The sequence below is a fragment of the Lethenteron reissneri genome, chromosome 24 (genome assembly GCF_015708825.2).
Source record: "Lethenteron reissneri isolate LAM-NWPU_2019-01 chromosome 24, ASM1570882v1, whole genome shotgun sequence".
Taxonomy (NCBI): domain Eukaryota; kingdom Metazoa; phylum Chordata; class Hyperoartia; order Petromyzontiformes; family Petromyzontidae; genus Lethenteron; species Lethenteron reissneri.
In genome coordinates, this window is record NC_083802.1 from 2,607,501 (window position 1) to 2,632,740 (window position 25,240).

The 25,240-nt window shown below is 38.8% G+C and overlaps 1 protein-coding gene across 8 annotated transcripts in view; it reads right to left on the reverse strand.

The window, feature by feature from the left end:
* Nucleotides 1–25,240, reverse strand: part of LOC133346416 (uncharacterized) — a 187,844-nt gene that overhangs the window by 6,013 nt on the left and 156,591 nt on the right. For all 8 annotated transcript variants that reach the window (XM_061557959.1, XM_061557956.1, XM_061557957.1 and 5 more), the window contains 14 exons: nucleotides 21,720–21,882; nucleotides 19,418–19,485; nucleotides 18,048–18,108; nucleotides 15,403–15,550; nucleotides 13,722–13,852; nucleotides 11,391–11,534; nucleotides 6,945–7,195; nucleotides 6,302–6,427; nucleotides 5,994–6,111; nucleotides 4,288–4,536; nucleotides 3,181–3,257; nucleotides 2,149–2,327; nucleotides 1,533–1,591; nucleotides 615–761 (listed from right to left, as the gene is read on the reverse strand). In XM_061557959.1, coding sequence (XP_061413943.1) covers nucleotides 615–761; nucleotides 1,533–1,591; nucleotides 2,149–2,327; nucleotides 3,181–3,257; nucleotides 4,288–4,536; nucleotides 5,994–6,111; nucleotides 6,302–6,427; nucleotides 6,945–7,195; nucleotides 11,391–11,534; nucleotides 13,722–13,852; nucleotides 15,403–15,550; nucleotides 18,048–18,108; nucleotides 19,418–19,485; nucleotides 21,720–21,882 — 1,921 coding nt within the window. The remainder of the gene's footprint in view (nucleotides 1–614; nucleotides 762–1,532; nucleotides 1,592–2,148; nucleotides 2,328–3,180; nucleotides 3,258–4,287; nucleotides 4,537–5,993; nucleotides 6,112–6,301; nucleotides 6,428–6,944; nucleotides 7,196–11,390; nucleotides 11,535–13,721; nucleotides 13,853–15,402; nucleotides 15,551–18,047; nucleotides 18,109–19,417; nucleotides 19,486–21,719; nucleotides 21,883–25,240) is intronic.

Genomic DNA, 25,240 nt, shown 5'->3' on the forward strand with positions numbered 1-25,240 from the left:
GGCAGATAAGAGCTATTATGTAGCGATATATGCAGTATAAAAGAAAACGTTTTTTGTAAGAAAAATATTTCTTGCCAACATTAAAGGTCAACATTTGCCATTTCCAGCTTTAAAACAAAACAGACCAGGGCTGGCATCATTATACAAGCACTTATCACCGAGTCTCAAATGGTCAAACAATTGGCAGGGTTAGGGTGGTATGTTTAAAAAAGTTACATCATTTGTATACACACAAGCAAACACTATTAATTGTTGCTTTGTTGTAAATGTGGTTTTAAAATGAGTCTGATGAGCACAAGACCAATGTTTTCTGTGCTGCATAGTTTCTAATAGAACAAGCTTGAACGATCTCCAATAAGCATGGTTGCGATAAAAGTTCAGCATACAATATACGGATGGATAGTTGGTTTTCTTTTCAATTCATGCACTTCCACTTCTAATGTTTTTGTATTGTGTATACAGTACGTGATACAGAAGCAATTTAATGTTACGGTTATATACACGCACATGTCACTTTTAACTTGCAACAACAGCAGCATAGATCTGCTAATACATAATAAAAGTATCGTCTGGATAAGATGCTTGTGGCATGTAGAGCAGCAGAGGCCCAGTACCTGGATTTCTACCCCTCAATGCCTCGTAGTCAGAGGACAGCCTCACACGGCTGTGATCCATGACCTCAGTTGGCGATGACACCTTCGCCCAAGACCGTGGCCTCTCGCCTGGCACACACTCATGCATCACCAAGCTTTCCATGCTCCCTGCAAATAAATACAGACATACACGTAATACACAGCAGCCTACGTCAATTTCATTTTTTATTTAGTTTTCTGTACCGACGATATATTTTATGTGTTGGTCAATTGGACTTCTTGCAGAGATCTTACACAGGGTGTTCACAAATGGTATCAATGAATTGTCAGTATTTTGAGTTAGGTCAATACAACCGTTCATGCACACACATATACTTAGTAACATGATGATATTATCTTGAGTGCCATTCTTCTACATGTCCACACTGATCATCCTGAGATTTGAGAGTCCCAAGTGTTCATAAACATATTGAGTGTGATATTTTTCAATCCTTCAGTTATGTGCTGCCAAGGATTAGTAAAAGCTTGACGGTTTAAATAAACTCAAATATATAAGGTTTGTGCCCAACATTTCAGTTATACAGCTTAAAATTAAGTCCAATTATAATTCTTAAAAATGGTTGATAACCTTTAGAATACCCTGTAGTTTCAATTGAGAGTTGTAAATATGGTTAATAGGATGGACAAGGTTTTATTCAAATACTAATTACCTCAACGGGAAATGGGGTGATGTGTATTAACTTAATAAATTCACTTACGGCAATGACCACTATCTGAAATGTTAGATGGCATATTTTTCAGTAGCTCTGCAATGTTCATTGATGTGGATAAGGAAATGTATTTTCAGTCAAGAGTAAGAAATCATTTTGTTGTTTAACCATTAAAGCTTAACTAAAACATGTATAGTGTGCATTAAAAAATGACTACGTCAAACGTTACCTTGAAAGTCTTTTGGTGGCATGATTTCTGCGTTATAATTTTTACTCTCCAAAGTGCACCTGAAAAAAAGCATTAATTGTAATGTGTTTTTTAAGTTAAAAGGTAAATTTGCAGCCCTGCAAATGCTCATGCCATTGTTGGTTGAAGGGCCTTCACTATAGAGTATTTGGCCTTCTCTTCCATGCCGATCAGATATTTGATCGGTTGATTGACCTGACGATCAACTAACTGTGATGTACCCATTTATACTGCCAGTGGACAGATCGAGGGATATAAGAAACTTGTCCGTTGTTTCAGCTGCCACAGCAGGGGATCGAATGGTAACTTATAGATTGCAAGTCCTGTGTATAAACCATTACACGATGGCAGTATCATAGCATCAATTGCAAGTTCTAAAACACGTTTCTTGTAGTCCATTGGAATACATGAGAATACATCAGTTTTAATGTGATACAACCCAAAAACACCTGTATTAAGAATGCATCATGCTGCACAAAGGTATTTTAACCACTACCCTTTCCACCCAGACACCCAACGCTGGTGTTGTGCCAGTATTATTTTTGTCAAAGACATGACCCTTTACTAACGTGTGTCATGCCTTTTCAGTAATTCTCACCTATCAACAGCCTGCCGTAGCAGAGTGTACCACGTGTTTCTCACTTCCCGCTTGTTGGCAAAAACCTCAAACATCCGAGGTTCGGGAGGTGTTGTGTTGATGAGGAAGAGCCCACAGTTTTGGTTTGCCATTGGCCGCACGAGCAGCTTTTGGAGAGAGATGGCCGCTGGCATTTGATCCTGTGCAGTTAACGGCAAAATATCTTGGCGAGGTCACAGGGATATCCCCCCCAACACCGGTGTTGTAGACACACATGTACTGGAAACTTTGTATAAGCACGCGCAGAGCACATTTTTACGTCATGCAACACAGCTGACTTGGGCAACTTCTAACGATGCAATTAACTATGCCGAGCTATAATATATATCGTATGTCAAAGTTACATCTCTTTATACAAAGCAAGATTTATTGTGTTAAAATTTATATATATTCTAAAGCAAACATATGGATGTGATATTTATATAAGGATGTCACGGTTATACACGAGAGCATGGTGGGTCCAGCACCATTTCAGAAGTTTTCTTCCCAGGTGCTAATTCTGAGCACTCAATATAGGTTGAGTACTTCGTGGAGGTCCATGAGATGAGATGAGATAAAAGAGAGTCGTTTTGGGAAATAAAAAAAATCACAAGTTGATACTGGATGGAGAAGGTTTGCGGCCAAGAACCTCCATTTAGGCAGATAACTCAAGAAGACCCAAGCCAGTTTTATGAATTAGGTTTGACTGCAAATAAGCATGACCAAGAATGTAACACTGAATGTTGGTGTTAAATAACCACTGCTCCCCATTAACACATTTATAGTCAGAGATAAAGATCCCCCATATAGCCTTAACAAGACTTTTGGGGCAAGTGCTGTTAGTGAGCACCTATGAAGGCCGGCACAGCACACAAGTAGGTGGGTGGCCAGCACCACGACAGGTCGGCTTTGGTTTCCGAGTGGTGATGTTTACATACTGAACCAGGTACTAAATTGAGCTGAATCGACCACTGGTACGCACATACACAATAACATCATTATAACAGTATGTACCAGTGACGCAAAGACGTATTTCTGGTCTTTCTCTTGCAAGAAGATCAAGCAATCCTTCAGCAGCACAGCATGGATATCTGTAAGAGACATAATAACTTTAATTAGGCAAGCGACCATTTAAAACCCAACTCCTTTGCTGTGGAGATTTGAGATGAATTCTATTCTATTTAGGATTTATATAGCACCCTTTCCAGAATAGCTTTTAATAAACTGATGAAAAGCATTAAATAATATTCAAAACAAACGCTCAAAGTCACTATACATATGCAAATCATTTAAATATATACAAGCCAATATGTAATTAAGTTTATGTAAACTGTAAATCATACAAATTTTACAATGGAAATAGAATGATTACAGTTAACTCAGTTCAACAGTAAATACAGCAAATGTAACTGCCTAGACATATAAAACCTAAAAACAAAACAATATTTGAAATCAATTAATTCAATTGGAGAAAAAAAAGTAATTCCAAAGGAAAATTAAACTAAGATAAAGTATGATTTTAAGCAACCTACGCATTACAGAGACACAATCCAACGAGCTAATGATTATGTGATTAATCCTGTCCACAATTGGTCTGATCACCCCCTCTGGGAAGGGATGAACCACTTCTTCAGTGACAAAAGTTTAAGTGTGAAAATTAATTGCAAAAGTATTGTAAACATCAAAGTAAAAATGCCTAAAATAATACATTTTAACATTTTAAAAGTTTCATGCTGTCAATATACTACAAACCACTGTCTTATGATTTTTTGTGCACTGCCTTAAATTATACAAGATCTGTTTGATCCACAACTGGCGTAGTATAATGGATAGAACGTACAATAATCAACCACAGATTGGTAACAAAGCAGGAATCGTCTGTAATAACTCTCCCTTTGCAACCCAATTAATTCGTGATGTGGTGTGAATCCGAGTGAAATACACATCATTTTTACTCTTGGAGTGAGTGAGGTGCCGATAGCGGTTGCAGGGTTTGCATGACCCAATTATATATACGAATGCAAATAATTTAATCTAGGCATTTATCCTAAGAGTAAATATCTTTTTAATCGGCGAATCGACACATAGTTACTCGCCCAAAGTTAGGAAGTGTCAGCGTACCTTTTGTGCGGCCTGGAGCCATCTTTCCCACCAGTGGTCCGTCATGGATCAGCTCCTTGGCGGCCATGTCATCGCGATTGAAGGGAAGGCCACTCTTGAAGGTTGTGTGCGCCTTGGCCTCGATGCGCCCAACCAGCTCCTCTAGGCGCTGCTGCTTGCGGTATTGGCTGACCTGCTCATCCACATTGCTCAGGATGGCACGAAGCGAGGACACTGCACGTGTCAGGTGCATATGCTCCGAGATGCCCTCTGTGAGACAAAACAGGGCATAGAGAAAAAAAAATTACATATGAAGTAGATGAAAAAAAAATGTATGCATGACAACTTCAATTCCTAAATTTTCTATAAGTAAAACCTCACAAAGAATGTGGGGTAAACCGGACAGGGTACCTAAATACGTATATGCCTGTTCGGTCGATTTCATTTTGAGCAATGGAATAGCACTCAGATTGGACAGCCACTTACCGGCCATGCTGTACCTCCAGGCACTTAATTGCCCTCTAAGTGGCTGTGTCACACAAATCTACCAACCACTCCTTCAATATTGTGGATCACCATAGCCAGCAAGAGCTTTGCAAGTGTCAAGCAAATGCTGGAATAATAGTACTTCAGTGGTCCATAATTTTAATTCTAAGTAATCTCCTCCACACTGCTCTAACGCCCCACACATTTCTTTTCTTGCTATGCTTTCCACCATCCTCATCCACAGACAACTCTCTCCCACATATCTCGACAGGGAAGATGAAAAACTTATTTTAGTCTGCAACGTTCTGAACTGGAAGGCGTTCCAAAGCCTCTGGGTGTCATGTCCATTCCAAGTCACATAACTAATGAGACTGTACGACATTGTCCAACGCAATTACGGCTTCATGTACCCCTTCTATATGGCCTCTTCATATGACCACACATGTCTTCACCCAATGTCACAGGGTCTGCTTTGTTTGCACGTTTGCCACATGACAAATATGAACTATGACAGCATGACATGGGGTAATGGATAGAGCAGAGCACACGTGCTCTGTGTAACGCACAATGGACTAAAACACATTTTCTCCATGCAGATGGATTTTTGACTGTAGGATCTAGAACATCTGCCACTCACTCCACTACAGCTGCTTTCAATTCTTCCCAAAGCAGTTGTAATACGATTAATCTCTTTTGTAAAATGCAATAATGTTACATTTTGGGAATCTTAAAACTTAACTGGGGCAAAATGTTAACATGCACATCTTTGTTATTTATTTCCCCGGCTTTGCTCTTCTGCAACAACTAGATTATGGCTTGAACCATCAACCATGTACACCATCACCTCTAAATAATAAAGTGTATCCTGTGCGATGTTCTGGTTATAATTTAACATATCAGCATCTCAGTATTTTCTTCTGTCAAACAGGGTTGCCAACAATCCGGTCATATGATAAGATTTACTGGTTTTCAACCTTGCCGTACAGTGTCCACTCAATGCCCCATGAAATGTATTCACTACGACACATCATGAAGCAATGCATAAAGCAGAGCACACTTGCACTCTGTAAGGGATTTTTTTCTCTCGCAGATTTCTCCATGACTTTCGTCTGTTTATTTTCTGCCCATGACTTACAAATCATTTCACTCCCCGCCAACCCGTCCCCAACTTGTATGTTATTTTGGAAATGGGAAAAGTCGGCAAACCTCGATGTCATCACGTGACGTGTAAAGTCATGCACCTTTTGTGTACTTGAGAATACGATCGAGGAGTGGAGGGTACTTGGTGATTCGCTGCGTAACGAGAAGCACGCACTCCAGGAAGCCCTTCCGCCGCACTTGTGGATTCTTACTCTGCTTCTGCATGGGGCACAGTCGCCAGCCAAACATGTCAGCTCACAGTAGTTTTGTCATGTCCTCGGGTCAATAATCAACCATGTGAAATTGAAACAAAATTACAAAACGTAAAATGAGCAACGTTTATTCAAATGCAATACATGTGACTCGTGTGTATCGTGTGGATTTTCAATTTCACTAAGACAGCACGTACCCGCACAAAAATCTGCATCTTCTTATCTTTGGTCAGAAGTTCCTTGAAATTAGTGACGGACTCACTCTGTTTACTGCAAAAGGCCCCATACAAATCCTTCATCTTCCCACCCAGATCACCTGTAAACTGTGCACAAACACAAAAATGTACTCTTCTGATTACTAAACTGCAATTAATCAAACACAATACACTATATAAGTCCTCATAAACCATTGTTTTGAGATTACCTTCCAATTTCTGATGTCCCTTAACACTATCAATTCCACCCCATTAAATGTGAATGCATCATTATGAACAGCAGAGCATATCAAATTACAGCTTAAGTCAAATTACAGCTACAAATACACTTTTGATATTTAACTTTGCAAGCGACAGATTTTTAAGAAAATCATCCTGTTTTCTGTACAACCAGTGCCACCAAACAAAGTTAATCTTCAACAAAATCTCACTTACTATGGCACATATACTCACGGAGCATTTATTGAAAATTTTCCAGGTCATTGGTCGACTGCAGTAGTCATATATTACCTATGTACGTCTGTACAACATGCTATATTATTGAACATCCGATTGCATACATTGAACATACTTTCAAATGATACTTAAAGTTCAACTGATAATTCTGAAGCGATAAATTACAAACCTGTTCGAGCAGAAGGTCTCCGATGTGATGAATGACAAAGTTTTGCTGGCTGTCTGGCTGCAGGCTGTCCTTCTGACGGGCCAACAGGGTGTGTAGGAACTGCGTGTGAAATGTACTGAGCTCATCAAGCCGGGGGAAGATACGATCCACCACAACTTGATCTAGCTGCACATCGTTCTGAAGGCCTTTCCGGTACACCTCGGACAGGATACGCAGTGTCCTCACATAGTTCATCTCCGTCTGTATCAGCTCTGTTCCCAAACAAAGCCATGAATGTAATTCAAATATATACAGTACCATGCAAATTGGCAACAACAGTATGTGTTACTTCTATCATTATGGAGCAGAGAATGGAGGTCAATAGTTTTTTCTGTGGCCACTCATGATTTAATAATGAAAACCGATCGAGCAATATGAAGATAGAGAGGGCATCGCAGTTACTAATATGTCATGTGATGCTTTTAAAAAGCCATAATTTCTCACCCTGGCCAGGTGAAATTAACTCTTTTGTCTGGAGCATTAAGAAAATGAGTCATATCGTGAGAAATTGTCTCTCTGGGACGAGAAATATTCCATTGTAATATTCAATACGATGTAGATGGGACTTAGAATTGTGAAAATAGGCAACATCTGTTTACGTATATAGGTGTGAGGGACTTAATAAAAGTATGATATCCAAATTTAAGGTATATATCCCATTTCATTACTCGCATACAAAATTAAATACACGACAAACACACATCTATGAGCCGTAACTATAATGAAATGACTCAAGTTGTCCATGATGTACCAAATTACTTTATAGACAACTCTGTGAATTGGGAATACAACTTTAAATTGGTGGCACAAACCCATAATTCAGCATTTTGGAGGTGAAATTGGTATGTTGCACTGAAATTATCATGCATGTAAACTTGCCCTCAGAGCAATGAGGTGGGCAGTAGATGACATTGCAGAACATTGGGGGCTGAATTATATTATTTTGAGCTTACTCTGTGGAATGTTTCCTCCCACGTTTCCTCCCACATGCCAACTAAGGAAGTGGGGTAAATATTCCATTGCAGGAGCCACTGGAATGATCTGCTCGAGGCATGATTGACTGAAAGACTTATTTACTAATAAAAATGACCCAAAGTCTAGTGTGCGGACTGCTAAACAATGCTTGCGTATACAATATATACAAGTAAAAATGGTCAAATGTCAACTGGTTATAGAGTGCTTACTCGCCATATATTTTGTTTTCACGGGTAAAAGTTGATATTTTTACAGCCCTTTCTCAATCCACTGCTGGATCAAGGTCTCCCCATACCATGTTCGATGGTGAGGGGGGAAATCCAGGAACCAGATCAGATATCTCTCACAAAGACGTTAGCCACCGTCCGGAATTAAACTCAGGTTACTGGATTGATAGCGCAGTATGCTAGACACTGCTTGACCACTCCACTCCCATGATTCACGATCGTGAACACTGGAGGTCCTGCACTTCCTGGTGATGATGCTCTCAAGCTGTGTCATAGGTGAATTGAAGCTCATACAAGGAGCAGATGGTCATCGAATGCCATAATTAACTCGTGGGATATTTGTGTTCATCCCATGTGGCAATCTAATGCTTAATATTGAGATGTCTGCCAAAACATTTGACACCCAAGCCACAATATGTCATTTATTACACTTTCGATGATGAGGCACACCAAGAAGCCCCAGAACCCGCTTTAGTTCATGACGTTGCATTTGGTGGTAATAATGAGAGTATTTTATCATATAAAGCGAGTGTACTCCCTTATCCAAGCAACATTATTTGAACTTAGGTGATGATGCTTCCGTTTGTTTTTATCCACCATTAAACTTCTCTGGAAATCATTGATCATTCACTGAATATAGATCTCCCCAGCCTTGGAAAATAATTGTATTTGTATAGAACAAGATAACAGAGGTTAGATTGTGTAATTAGCCATATCAATATTTACACAATCAAATTTACCACCACAAATACATAATACAAACAGAACAGGTACACATTTTTAAGAGAAATGTGATTACAAGGTAGGTCCGTCTGAGTCACAAGTATTGTGCATGTGACGTGCAATGAACTCTCCCCCCCCCCCTTATACACTCGTAAACATGTCACATGACTCTCCCTCTTCCCGGGCCATTACTCTACACTGGGCTCACATGCAAACATAACCCTTACTCAAGCTGTTACACTCAGACACGTGACACATTTACTTCCACATCATAGCCATTACCCTTCAGTGCCACCCCTTGCTCCGGGAAAGACAATTAAGATGGCTAAGACTATAAGACGAGGCAAGGTTTCATGCATTTCCCTTTCACAGAACTCAACACTCTTCAATCCTATTCTTGTTGGCTCCTTTTTACTTAGAACAGAGCAAAACGTAACAATGCAGAATATAATGTTAAATTATATATAACATTGAAAATAATCACGAATGGCTCCTGCGCATACAATTAGTATACCAGTAGCATTGGATTATAAAGCCTCAATGTGCCAATGAGATACAATTTACGTATTTAATCAAATACTACTATGAAAGATCGTCTCTTTGAAGGCCCTTAGCCTAGGAGCAAAGGTTACGTCCTGTTTGATTCAACTCTCTTACACACGCGTTAACTACTTATTTACCTTTTAATTATATATTGCAGCCATAAAAGTAGCAACTTTGCAAAGTCATCTTATGAAAATCAATCATGACAAACAATTTTTTAAACCAACAAGCCATATTGACGTGAAATACATTAAAACTATCAATGATTTGCAGAAGAGGGAGGAAAGCGTCCATGAGCTCATGTGGAAGAGTGATTTAGAAATACAATTTTTATTATATTTTGAGGAACCTTGATCCCCTAAGAACGACTTGTGACCTGGCGGCTGAGGGTCACTGCTTGGTGGCCGAGTATCTCCACTTCTCATATATTAGGCTTCGTACCTTGGTAAAAATGTGTTCCTCGAATCAATGCTGCCATCTACAGGTGTTCTTCCTAACTATATGATAGTATTGTTACAATTGCTAAATTAGTGAAATGTTATTCATGATAAATTGGAAATGTTATTAAGATGGCATGAACATTTGTTTGAAGCCGTTTTTAAAGATTTAACATATCTACAGCCAAAAGGCATATAGCCCAGCAATCAGGCCGTCTCTTAGACAAAGAGGATGTTGTTGCAGATGTCACACACAAATATTAAAACTCTGCCCTTCACATTATGGACTCAATGGTATAACCGTGGATTTCATCAAAGAATACCAATTTTTGGAACAAAATAAGCAGACTAATTCACTAAATGATTACACACAAATAAAATATAGCAATTATTAAATGATACCTCAATCATTCTGCTATTCAAAATGAATACCAATTGAACTTGAATTTGAAATCTGTTACTCTCTTATCGCAAAAATATAAATTGCTCACGGCGGTCATCGAGAACAGACTAATATGAGACTTCAGAGGCCAACCAACCACAGCAGTCAGGGTCGAGATTCTGCCTGAGGATTCTGAAAGGTGGTCGTGGCCAAGGGCGGAGCCAGCCACGCCACAGAGGATAAAGCCGGGTCCCCCAGAGCGACCGGCGCTGTTGTTCATCCTGAAGAAACCTTCGTCTACGTTCTACGTCCTACAGTCTCCAACACGTGGACTGGGACCCAAGCGGGGTGTCCGTTGTAGTTAGTTACGGTGTAATTAGTGTAGTTAGCCTGGTGATCACCACCATAGGTTGTTATTCTGTAAAGGGGCCGTAGTTACCCCGTGTGTTGGTGTAAATAAATGTGTTGTCTCCAAAGAGTAAGTCTGCGACTCAGTTGAATTCACTACACATATATTATGCATATAACAATGCATATATAATTATCAGAGCATGTTTTTTGTTTGCATGTTCACCACAAGTACGTGTGGTTAATGCAGACAAGATTCCTTGAATAAGGTTTCTGATTGGTGTTTTAACATCTTGGCGCCTGTTTTATCGCCAGAAAGGGTAAAACCTGTTGTTATATTTTAATACTGGCAGTAAAGGTCCCATGTGACATTTACCGCAGTTGAAAAAAACACTTTACATGTATTATATCTATAAAACATTATGTTAAACTGCAGAAATCTTTACTCAGGGTTGAACCAAGTTTCTTTGGGTCTCAAGGGCACTGGGAGGGGGGACTGCTGGTACATTGGTTAACAGATTGTGCTATGAACCTGGTGATATGGGTTCAATTCCTGGGCACACTGCCCCCAATGTGGTGAGGTATAGTCAAACTATATAAATTGGCTACAAAAGGGGGAAGTTCAACAAACAACCATACAATGTATAAGATGTAGGGAGGGGCCTTTATCAAGCAGTGCATTGACAAAAGGATGTACTTTGTTTTTATTAGCACTAACCCCATTGTGTCAGATCATTATCCACGTGTGTATTATGCACTCCTTTTGCCTTACCATAAATTACTTCTTGCCTCCTGACAATATCCTTCTTCTGCTTCTTGACAAACTTCTCCTCCATGGCCACACTCCATGACTCAGCTTCAAATAGCTTCTGTTCCATCTCAAAGTCGTACATTAAATTTGTCAAGTGCATATCTCCTGCGCAAGTCCAGGGAAAAAAGAAAAGCGTCAAGAATTAGAAATCTCTCAGCATTTTCCATAGGCTCATATAGTCGGAGTGAGAGATCCACAGTTCACTTTCACATTCATAAGCATAAAAGCCTGCTTTTGAAACCACTTCCTTGAACAGATGTCATCAAAAGATTTTCTAACATATATAAAACATAGAATCAGAATATGTATTTACACTGGAGGAATCCGATGTGCAATTCAAGCTCTTTTTCACAGATGCCCAGCAGGGGCGGCTCAGAATGTGGCAATGAAAAGAAAATCCAAACACGATTGGAGTGCAAATTATAGGAAAAGTAAACAAATCACTTTAAAATATATACAAAAAACGCAACTATTTTTTTATAGGTTAACAATTATCACCCTTTACAATTTAAGGTAAAACAGGTATAATATGTGCCTTGCAAACACTTCAAATTCTCAGAAATGTTGCTGCAATCGTGGAAAATCTCATTCATAACACTATAACATTTACACAAAGTAGATCAAACTTATAAATGTACAGGTTAAATTGTGCCAAAACACCTCATCTCGAGTACCCATATAGTCGCCTGCCACCTTATTTTATTTTAAATATATTTGAGGAGGTTTAAATGCCATTATATACCCTCAACCTAACAATCTATCCTGGATGATTCAATAAGTGTTACAACAAATAATCTGAATTCCTACACATTTCTTCATCATGAACTATTTTACACTCATTTAACTTTTTCTACTTTACTCTTTGTTTGCAGACTTTTATCTTCTGATATTTTGTAAAATGTAATATTTCTATTTCACAGTTATATTTGTATTATTTAATGTTTCATGTCAAGCAGGTCTAATGCCTGTCACACAACCGAATTATATCACTGCCGAGATCCTGCGTTTTGGCCGTAAGAAATGCAAGTTAAAACAGACTCTTAAGTTTTACAAGTCTCAATGCAACAACCAAATATCCCAAATAATGACTGTTAGAGAATGAGTCTTGAGACTCGGTAAATAACTTATAAAAATCCTGTTAAGCTAAGTTAGGGCCCATTGTGAAGACATGTTTATTTTCTTCGGGAGGCTTAGGAGAATATGTTTGTCATCAACTTTAATTGCCTTTGCTCCATTACCAGTAATTTAGCAAAGCAAGTAAGAAAATAGTCCGGACCTAATTCAGTCAAGTGCAATTGTGATGAATTAATATATGCACATATACTATAGATTGAGAGACTGGTAATCTGCACAGTTGAAGGATGGCCTTTTTGTGCCTGTGATTATTAGTCCTTAAACTGACATGGATTCTGTAGAATCTCTTTAGCCGTTTAACAATTTAAAGTACAATTATTCTACAGTATGCAAATTCAAAAGATAGCATATTTACATGTGGATATCTGTGTATTTGCTGGTTAGATAATCTTAAATAAATGTGGTGGGTAATTGTTGGGCGTAATACGCCGCCACCACTGTGGTTGAGCAGGTACTTCCAGTCAGGGGCCAACAGGGGGCAATAGCGAGTCTGGCCTGTGCTAAGCAGGACTCGTGGGTCAGGCATCCCGGGGGGGGGACGGTTGGGAACCGGAGGGGGACACCCCGGGCCACGGGTGGGGGGCTGGGGGGGGGGGGATTGCGCAACAATCCAGATCCCTCGAGAAGGTTCCAGATGATGGGCGTGGCCAGGGACGGGGTGACCCTGGGAGCCCCATAAAAGACGGACCCCAGAGCAGCTGAGCTCAGTTCGCCTCAAGCCGAAGACCCAGAAGCCACCTGAAGATAGGACCCTGGACCCCAAGCCCCGCCGTCCTTATAAGGGCCGGGGCTCAGTGAGTCCAGCGGTCAATAGACTAGGACCCTGAGGATCCCCCGACCCGACGCCCTTCTCAGGGCCGGGTCTGTGTGAGCCAGCGGTTGAGACCTGAGGACCTTGGCTGGGTCGGGTCAGCCTCCCCTAGGTGCCGCTAGGCAGAGGGCTCAGAGTGATTAGCTCAGTGGTTAGGGCACGATAGCCCGGAGGCCGTACCTCCTTAAGTTGTGGGTAGAAGGGGCCATTACCCCTTCGTGTTAGGGACCTAGAGTTATTGTTGTTATAATAAATACGTGTTGCCTCCTACGAAGACTCCGTCTCCCTACAAACCCACTACATATATACATGTAAAATAAACAAATGAAATAGCTAAAATATCTCACCTTCATCCGTCAAAGACTCCATGGAGACACCAATGTTCTGGTGTGCCAGGACGAGGGAGTCAATGGACTGGGACATGTTCCCAAGAAGCGTGTGAACACCTTTATCCATCTTATCCACATCCGCATACCCGCTGTAATCGGGTAAAAACAGTATCATAATTTTTTTACAAAATTACAGTTCAGATGGACCTGTTCATGGATTACTTCATTACTTGTTATAAATCGTGTGTGTATTGTACATATGGATTTGTATATGCTCTACCCGACCTGTATTATTCCGACTTAAATGTGTGAGCCAATAGAGTTATAATTGTATGTTTATATGCAGTTGGAAAATACATGAGAATCTTCATCCCCTACTGCAAACACTAGCAGGACCCTTCTGGAAACAGTCATGAAACTCAGCAAGGCTTTATTGGGTAAACAAGCATTAACAATATACATTACGGCACTGAGTAATAGTTGTGTTCTCCTAAGAACATGAATACCAATATAATATTTTTACAACAACAAATATTGATAACACTATATACTTTTCATTGCTAGGATATGTTGTTTACATATGGACTAAACGTCAGCTAATTTACAAAAACAAATATTAACAAAAAAAAACGATTAACAGCTTTTTGCAGTGGTTTTTAATCTGCCTGCTTAAAACAATTATCAGATGAACATTCACCTGCAATATGCACCCATGACATGCATTCCACAATACACCTCATAAGTGACATATTGTGCACAACACATGCATGCAGAACAAATGCTGCTTGGAGAACGTTTCTTTTGTGTGTTGTGCATGCAGCAGAACATACATTGGAATTCCAAATGTGTCAATCAGAGTTGTCCAAACTACCAAACTATGGGCCAAAGGACCAATTCCAGATAGGGGCTTAAATATGGCCTGCTTGCAGATATAAAATTGTATCAAGTTAATAATCTTGGTCCACATTAGATTTGTGGTTATTGTACATGCAGGGGATTCAGGCATAGTCGGTGACCCTCAGTGAGACTACCATAGGAACATAGGAACATGCATGATTTTATCTCTGTACATATATCTTTCTCATATCTCTCTTCTGAATTCATCTAATTTATCTTTACTCGCTTATGAATCTCTCTCATTTCTCTTCTGAATTAATTGCTTATATCTCCCTATTATATTCATGTCAGACGAAAGAAATGTCATATTTATTGTCCGAATATATCGCTCATCTTTAATATAGCCCAAGGCTGAAGATAAACCTCATGTCTCTCTTATGAATATCTTTCATGCATCTTACTCTCATATAAATTCAGATCTCTATCTCTTGTGGCTCTCTTTCATGAATCTCGCTCCTATCACTCACTTCCATATGAATCTCTGCCTTTTCTGTTACGTATTATTGTTTGTGGTACAAGGGTCTGAGTAAGGATGTGTAGTGAGCCATGGAGTGGGTCATTCAGGCTGCACGATGGGTCAAGTGGCACAGTAGACCGTACATAGGTTTAAGCATGACTATACCTTTACATATTTCACCCACTGTGCATTGGAGCAAGCACTGAGTTTTACAGTCGGGTATTAAGTGAGGATTTGGTGTCGTACACAGTGAGATGTTTCTTGCAGTGCAGTGGTGGCCTATACAATAACCGATGTGGTTGACATCAGTGGTATGTAGTGATGTGTAATGCGATGTCAACATACCCTGCCATGTTGATAGTCGACACACTCTTGGAGAGTGTGGAGCTGCTCATGGGGGTACGAAAGGTATGACTTCGGTCCGAGAACATTAAGTCGGCTGCCTCATTTGGTAGCACGACTGAGCGTGGCCGCTCACGCCTTTGTGGTGTTACTGCAAAAAGTGCGAGAAAAGGACAAATAGGAGTGTTAAAACAGGTGTCATTTTAGCCTGTACCACAGAAGTGAAACATTACATGATACTACATTTGTTCTCCGATGTGTCTAAAGCTGTAACGCATGTTGTTCAGCATTATGCTCAAAGTTTCGCTCCACAGCTTATTCATGAATTGAATTCAGCAACATGAGACATTATGCTGAACAACATGTGGTACAACACAACAACCCTTCGTGCAGCCATAGTTCAAATGAGTTCTCAGCACATGTACAGCCCTTTTGTCATTCCAATGCTAGAAAAGGGCCTCCCCCATGTACTACTAAGCCGGTTAACTAATCGTACTTCACTATGCTGGTCAGTGCAGGTTGGTGGAGGCAGGGAACACAAACACAGGAGCATACGAGTACAATACAACGATGGATTCTTCTGCACTGCCCTCTGCTGCCCACAACATTGCCGAGAAGAAAACATGATTTGACACCACCCATCAAAAACTAAAATCTATTTTCCTTTTGTTCTCGCCAGTGACTCGGTGATCAGGTTGGGTAGAATTATTTATTGGAAATACTTATATCATGACATAGTGATGTAGATCCTGATGTAGTATTACAATGTACTAAGCACATGGTCCATAATGAGATATTCAAAGTGTTTAGTTGGTATGGGTTGGTTAAGGGAACGATTCACCCTCTATGTAAAGATGTTCAAACACTAAATATATATATATATCTATTGCAAGGCATCAAGTCTGCATTAACCACACATACTTGTGGAAAAACATGCAAACAAACATGCTCTGATAATATATGCATCGTCTTTGAAATTGATTGGCCTACACCAGAAACAGCCTTCTTTACAGCCTTGTCTCATGCGGTGCTAGACCAGAGAATGACAAAAGGGGAACTCAGTACAAAGGCAATGCCAGTATCAAAGTATTAATAGCTCGAGTTGAGCAGGTATATATATATATATGGGGCAATTTTGCCAGTATCAAAATGATGAAAAAAAGAATCGGCTTTAACGTTCCTGGCAATAAAGCAAGTGTTAAGATGTTCAAACACCAAATACTTCCTTGTCTTTGTACTGTTTGCATTTTGGCGTTCCCCAAATATACTTTACCTGACTCGACATACACTCATAGTCTTAAGTTTTTTTGCAGGATTAATCGACCCAACCTGACACACACATAACCCATAATATTCGGTCCTTATCCAAACTTTCCAAAACTGGACGTGAATAGGTAAGGAACACTGCATGTCACAGTCCACACTAGTGCGATGCACTGGTTGTCAAGACGGAGTAAAAAGTGTGGTGACAATGGCATGAACGCGACTAAAATGTCTGACGGAAGGCATTGGGCTGTTTTTGTAATGGATGGGGGGGGGGGAAACTTGAGTAGTGGATTTTTCCTGTTTTTTGACAAAAGTAGCATTTTTTTTTTATCTAGCAACACATGAATAAGGATCATAATATTTTGTTTTACGCACAAAAACATGCTGAAATGATCCATGCTTTTTGGTTAAGTACACTGCTTTGCAAAAATACAGTAACAATATTAAATACAACATTTTTGTGGGGCATACATTTTATGCAATATTTTTTAATTTTTTGCGGTTTGAGAATATTAGAATGTTACAATCAGACTGAGTATCAAGGCAAAGCTTCACCCGCATAGCACAATTAACACACTTAAAGTAATTAAAATTGGTATAAATGTTATAAAGAATACCAAACACTAAGCGGCGTGTATAGTAAGACAATGTGTAGCTATCAGTAGTTTCTGTATGTGTTCTATTTACCCATGTTATTCCAATTGTGTTGAAAGAATGTAGCATCTTGTCTTATCAGCAACAAATTTAATAAACCACCATTGGAACCTCCTTTTCCAGTAGCAAAATATGATCATTGTTTTTTACCCTTTTATCTGGCAACAAAACTGAGACAAGGCTCTAAAGAAAAGCTGTCTCGGGTGTGGACCAATCAATTTCAAGGACAGTGCATACATTATCAGAGTTGTTTTTTTTGCATTCCGACCGCAGGTATTGTGGTCAATGCAAACATGACTCCTTGTAAAAAAAGGTGTCAGTTTTGTTGCCAGATAAAATGGTAAAAAAAACAATTATCAAATTTAATAAAGTTATTTCTTTTTACATGCATACCAAAATATTGTCATAAATGGATAACTGGTAATGCCATTTCAGATTTTATTGATAGAAAGTAACAATGGATCATAAAAGTTTCTGAACGCTTTCACATTTTACTTTGTATGCTGTGTCAAGCGTCATCTGCCCACGGTGGACAGAGTTTAAACAGAAAATGTATTCCACAATGTTGGTCGTCACTGCATTTGCCATGAAATGTTATGCATGTTAGAGCCATATTATACTTATGTATATCACCAACACAAATGTTAATATTACTGATATTAACAATGAAATTATGACAATTTATAAATGCTCATAGAAAAGCTTTGTAGCCAATAAAAGGTACAAACTTGATATAGTTGCAAAAGTAGGCTTCCCTGTATCTGGAAGTTGCATCGGGCTTGGAATTTCCTGCAAAAACAACATAAATTAATTGAAGGCAAATTGAACTCCCATTCGCGTAACATGATGCAATACAAGCTGCTATTGTAGTTGTGAGCCCTGTACAACACATTCCTGCGGAGGGAGCTGGTAGGAACGTTGGGTTGCTCGGTCAATGGCCAGGATCAACGACGGCGTGGTGTATTCCGCAAATATGCCCGACTGTGAGGGCGGGCACAAGCCGGCGTGAGTAGGTTAAACGTTGAGTTTCATAAGGGCACCACGGGGTGAACCAGCCCCTCCCCACCCAGCCCCACCCCCACCCCTCCACCCAGCCCCTCCCCACCCAGCCCCTCCCCACCCAGCCCCTCCCTGCACGACGGACACAATAATCCCCTGTGGGCTGGTGTAACCAGAAGGTTCCTACCAGTATAATGTTTCATAAAATGTACATGACCGTTTTAAGCAGGGGTAGAATGAACAGGTCATAAGTGAAACACAAACTCAATGTTGATGCCACAGTTATCAGATGACCTGTAGGTGGCCTGGCTGTTAAAAGGTGAACAGAATGTATGTTTGGAAACAAGTGTCGTGATAGCAAGTCCGTTGCTAGGGATGCCTCCCCGAACTATGATCTTCCTTAAAGGGGTGTGGCACAGAAGATTGCTTTCTCAATTCTAATGCAAACATTAGAACATACACTGTTCATACTCCATTGTGACATGACATGCCCCCTTCAAGGTGCTTTTCTGCAGCAGCAGGCATAATGTTGTACAACCAAGGCAATGTTTGACTGAAACCTTTAGTTAGGTTAAGGTTTTTACTTGAAATAATATATTTAGTATTGCAAGGGATACATGGACATCAGTACAAGGAAAGAACCATTAATGATACTATATTTTTGTAGTTGTTAAGAATTTTCTAATCTGGAATATAAGCCAAATCATGCGTAGCAAAAATATAGTAAAACATGGTAAATGAAGATACTGCACCCTGAACATCCCCTTTACTTCTGATGATATATTTTAATGGCCCAACAATAGCAGGAAAATTATTATGCTGACTTGTTCAGGAGTATATGAAGAACACGTAGCTTCAAAAAGTATTCCCCAGAAATGTACTCATTCATTCTCCACTATAAATTCAATATTTCAATTGAACAAATTACAACATTAAGAATACTGATGCTAACACACATTCATATTTGTAAACGTATTAACAATACTACACAACTTTAATTTTATACTTCACCTATTTAAGTGATTCTAGAAAGAAAACAAGCATGGTACGTTGTACTGATAATAATTCGGGTTAACTTAAAAAGCAAATATATCCTTACCCTGAGCTTGTTCATAGGACAGGGTGGTACTTTGTCTTTGCATGCTTTATGGGCCATCACGCTGCAATCTGAGCAAGCAATACAACAGCTGTACGTTTTTATGGGTTCCTTGTTTCATGCATGCAAATACAGTGAGAATTTTAATTTAAAGTGTTGGTACAATAAATCGGAATAAAAACAAACACAAATATTAATACGTGGTTATACAAAGCATCTGAAAATAACATTTTAAAATAAAGTTATCAGTCCTAAGAAAATGTTGGATTTTTTGGCCAAAATATAAATTATCAAGTCCCTGGTGGGAACACAAACAGAATGTCAAGGAAATTCAAGCTGGGCAGTTCATTCAGAAACTAGAGAACACATATACGGTCAATGAACTCCATAATGTACTTGAAGGTATTTGCTATGACAAGACCTGCATACATGAAGCACCATGGGATCCTAAAAAAAATTATATTATCTCATCCTAATGTGGGGGGAGATGACATTTCAGAGTTATGAAATGCAATGGCAGTTGTAAATATCAACAAGACAATACCAATTCTCAGTGCACGGACTGCTGCGAAGCCATATCTCATCAACCATAATACATTGTGTAGCTTGAAAATAAACTTGATGAAGAACATGAAGGATTGTGACACCACATCACAGTATTAAGGTCGTCCAACTTTTAAAATAATGTGCAATTTCGCCTAGATGGTATTAGTTGCGTAAAAGGTAATATGAAAGCACGTAACAGGTAAGGGGCCCCGGGAAGGCCAGTCCTTCCACCCTAAACTACATCAAGGCTCTCCTGAGGGCCTCTTATGGCAAGCAGACCTCGACATTGTTAGTGAGCTCCTGAACATATTGTCATACACAATAACGGAATAGTAATACTTTTAACTCAATCAAACTATTTAGGTGTTTAATGGTTGTTATGGAGAAAATATTGAACATTTTTGCATGATACAAAAATACATGTTTCCTTGCAGCAGCTTTAAAAATATAGTACAGTTTAAAGACGAGAGTTGGTAGTCGTCTCAAATGTAACTAAATTAAGCTACTGTAGGACATTTAAAAAAGAAAGAGAAATCTGCATTCAGTGATTCAGCAGTTGGTATGATCAAGCAACGAAGTTAATGAAATAAATGTAAGAAATAAGAATTGTCAGTAGAATTATGTTTTTTTATTCTTTACAACGATTTCAGCAAAGAAGACAGTTGGCAAAATATGATACTTAAGCCACCCCAAGAGTGTGATTGCTATGGCATCAAAAGTGATTACATTGCCAATAAACGAAAGTTAAGTTTCCAAAACAAGCCCAATGGACAATTGCTAAAGCCATAGCACAAGTGTGATGAGAAGACCTTGGTGGAATATTCAGTCACTTATAATGCCAAAGGCAACAATTCTGTTTTAAAGACTTAGAGACCTCATGGCAATTACAGAAATACAAGTTACCTGGAGTTTACACATTATCATCCACACTTCCGATTAATAATTTCGTCAAACACGAGAAAATTATATCATTATCAGGATCAGAAGAACATGTTACAAACTTCTATTGAATAAACTTCTCTTTGGACTGAAAGTAGTGGCAGAAATGAACATCCTCTATCATCAGCGTCATAGGTTCTTCATAGGTTCATGTGTCCCCATTACAGATGGACATCTCAGGTAAAGGTACTTTATAAATGAATGCAATGCCACTGTATGAAAAACAAGTTTAGGTAAAGCACAAACATTAAATTATTTATCATTTCACTCCAAAAAGTTCATCTTCAAATGAAGAAAAGCAGGAAAATCAATGCTCTTACCAATATGGCATGGATCAAAAACAGACAATGAAAATTTAACAAATCTCTAAAGTGCATAAAGGAGAGATATATGCTTGCAATTACACTGAAAAACAGAAACATGAATGAATGGATCAGATAATAAATACAAATCTGAGTATTGATATGAATTCTGAAGTAAAGTTCGTCAGGCTAGGGACAGGACACGTCATTAGCAGGGATGATGGCAGACTGGACAAATGAGATGATGAAATGGCACCCAAATGAAAGAATGTGCCCAAGAGAACAGCCAGATAGGTGATTAGCACAAGTTCAGATGTAAAATTGATCGTGGCATCATAGGACATTGAGGAATATGGGGGGGGGGGGGGCTTCATCTAGCAGTGAACAGACAAGGGGTAGTGGTACAGACAAGGGTTTACGATCTCACTTCCAAAATGTTGCAATATTTTGATGAAAACTACTAATGTTGAACAAGACATTATCCAGTAACAGGAATGGCTAATTTGTGGCATACTTACTCTGGCAGCGCATGGCTTCCTTGTGCTTCAGAATGGCGGAACAGTAACGGCAATGCGCCGACATAGGTGGAGGGCTTACCACCTCAAATTGGTGGCCAGTGCCACTTTGTGGCCCTTTTTCCTTGTCACGATCTTTCAGTCGATCCTTCTCTTTTTGTTTCCCCTGCAAGTGGATGAATTGATACACACAAACATCTCACTTTTAACTAACATAGGTTAAATAAATTTGCTGTTACCAAGCACATGCGATGGCCGCCATGGCAAAACTATATATGTGCAGTAGAAAGTCTAGCAAAACAACAATTGGCTTTCTATTTGCATTTCTGGCGTTCACACACCACACAAGGTATTCACGATCTGGTGGAGTTAAACTAAGGCAAATAATGTACATATTCAGAAATCTAAACGCACGTACTTTAGATTTGGCACAGCACACAATGTAATCTCCATAACAGCACTCTTTCCACACACATACAAATGATATGAAAAGACCAAAAAACATAATATGATACACATAAATATAAACAATTGTTCAAATACTTTTTGCTTCAGAAGTGTATTAATATTAACATGAGTTAATTTAATAACATTAGATATATTAATGCCAGTCGATAGTTATATGGAAATAAAACATAGAAGCCTTGAATACCACATAAGACATTACCTTCGGCAAATTAAACGCAAAAGACATTGTAGCAGTCCAAGACGATGACTAAGTAATGTCACGTAAAACGGTCTATACTTCCTTGCTGCTGCTAACACTCATCACAAAACGTTGCTCAAAAGCGACGCTACACAATTCAGAGTTTCACTTAGATGACTGAAAACCACCATACGGTTCTGGCGGTAATCAAGAATTTCCAATTTTTGAAAAAACTATATTTTACATACATTCGGAAAGACTAAGATTTTGTACTGCTTCAGCTAAACGTACACTGAAGGAACTGCGCACTTAAACAGTCTCCTCGTTTGTACTTTAACCCCTGCAGATAAGACCTGAACTTTCTACAGTGAATCACGTTACTACAATGCCACTAAAACCCCACCCTTCCGACACTGTACTCAATAATGAAGTTGAACATGTCAGCGAGCCGACTAATCCTTAAACTTCCTATAAGAACATTACGTCAAGGATTTTAAATTTATAGTTAAAGAAAACTAAATGATGTTTGGTAACACACGACCAAAGTAGATTTTGTAAATATTGCATACAAGCTTGAAACATAGCACCAAAATTAGGACCAATATTTATATCTGCCATACCACACCAGTTTTGATATTTACATTACATAAACCGACACCAATTGGTCATCCAAAATTATACTTTGTTGTTGTTTTACTATACAATGGCAAAATACAATTGGAAAAATTGCATTTCATATAAACACAAATGCTTTGGTAATTACTTCTAATAGGGTATTTACATGCATGCTTGTATTTAGGATGTTTTCATTGTGCACAATAACATTCTCCCTTTTACAAAAACTGGATATCATGGATATGTATAAGCAATGAACAAATCCAAGTAAAAAAAATATTTATATTTTACTTAATATAACGACATACTTGCTACTCTGAAATAAGACATAAGCACAACGCTTCCAGTTAGCATATCGTGTTGGATAATTCAAACTCTTTTTAAAAGTCCCATTTTGTTATTTGAAGAAGAAAAAAAACACCCCTACTGTTACAAAGCCCTCTTAGGCCTGAGCAGCCCGTTTTAGTTGTTTACAATAGTGTGAATGGCTGCCATTAAAATCACACTGTCCCATGTACACAATGCAAAGGCCACAAGTAATGCAGCATTCTCTTTTCACCAACGCTTTTGCAAACCGTTTTCCCAAAGCATTTGCCTGTAAATGTGTGCTTTAGTCAGACAGTACATTATTTCAGCAAGAGAATAGATGTTGAACTCTATTTCACAAACTGACTTCATGGCCTTGACCCTTGTCTTTCACATTTAGTTATGTTCTCCTCCCAGTGTTCATGTCACGGTCTCGATTACCCTCTCATCTGCATCACATTTTCTGCAATTTGTGTTCCTCAATCCTAAACGGAATCTTTATTTTACAAAATATTGTTTTATATTTCTTCCTGAGTGTGGTTAAGTCTTGGGTCATATCGACACCACCCCCTGTGTGTACCTCTCTCTCTCTCTTCCATACCCTTCAATTACTGGTAAAACTTCCCACCAGCTGGTAGAACATTGCACATGCACGGAGGGAGTGGCAACAGGCATTTAAAAAGCTCATTGGCACACCCAAGATGACGAGCCATTTCATACGTAAGCTTCCATGATCAATATTACAATTCATAATTGGTTTATTTTGGGTGATAGTGTAGGTAAACGTTTCACTGGAGATTACACCCAGTACCATCAGGTGTTAGCAAGAGCTCAGATCTCAAGTTGATCTGAGCTTTTGCTCACACTTGATGATAATGATGATGCTGGTTGTAATATTTGGCGAAAAATGTATAACATGTTCAAAATTTTGCTTGCTTTTTAAGATACATGAGAATAGGTTTTCCCCTTTTTACTGGCAACAAAACAGGTGTTAAGATGTAAAAAAACCAAACTGAAACCTTTAACAAGGAATCATGTCTGCATTAACCACAATACTTGTGGTCAGAATGCAAACAAAAAGCATACTCTGATAATATATGCATTGTCTTTGAAACTGATTGGTCCACGAGGGTGATAGCTCGATTTGGCTTCATAATTCACATCCATAAAAAAACCAATAGTGAATCACAACTAGCCATGGCCACTTTAGCAGCAGTGATGCTCACAGAACCAGGTAATTTCTAGTCATATGTTTATTAGAATCACTGGATTTTGGTGGAAACTGTTAAAACAAAATAACTTAGCTGTCAATTACCATTTGTTTTATATCAGAATTGCACCCAATACTGCTAATTAATGCTTCAATTTCATGTGGCAAGGTGATAAGTCTGATGACAGCCTATTTAATATCAAATACATGCTTTTTATATTTAAAATAACATTTCCTGGGTCTTCCTTTTAAAAGGGATGATAAATAATGTTTCTGCACGCACAAGAACTTGCGTTCGTTCACACTCACGCGCTTAACTTACTTTGTGTTACCAATAAAAGTATATTAGTGAACCTTCCAAAACTAGTTTAGTACCAATAAAACTTATGTGCGACTTTGACCCTGCCTTAAAATCTGTCAAGGCAGTCAAAGCGTAAAAGGTTGAGGTGATTTGTGCCGAGGCTTGTTGACGAAATGGTGCAGAGCAGTTGTTTTTTATTTAGATGTTCGAAATGAGGATGTTTATAAAATAGACTACAGTATGTTTTATTAATATAAAAAACACCCATATATACATCTAAAAAGCAAGAATCATTGTTGCTGCTTTGAATTTGTATACAGTGCAATTAATAATCAAAACGTGTTTTTTTCTGTTTGTGAAAATAATATCATAGAAAAAAAAATTCTTTACTTATTTAACATGCACACTGATTGGAATGCTGTTGACAAGAATTGATGTGTCCTACA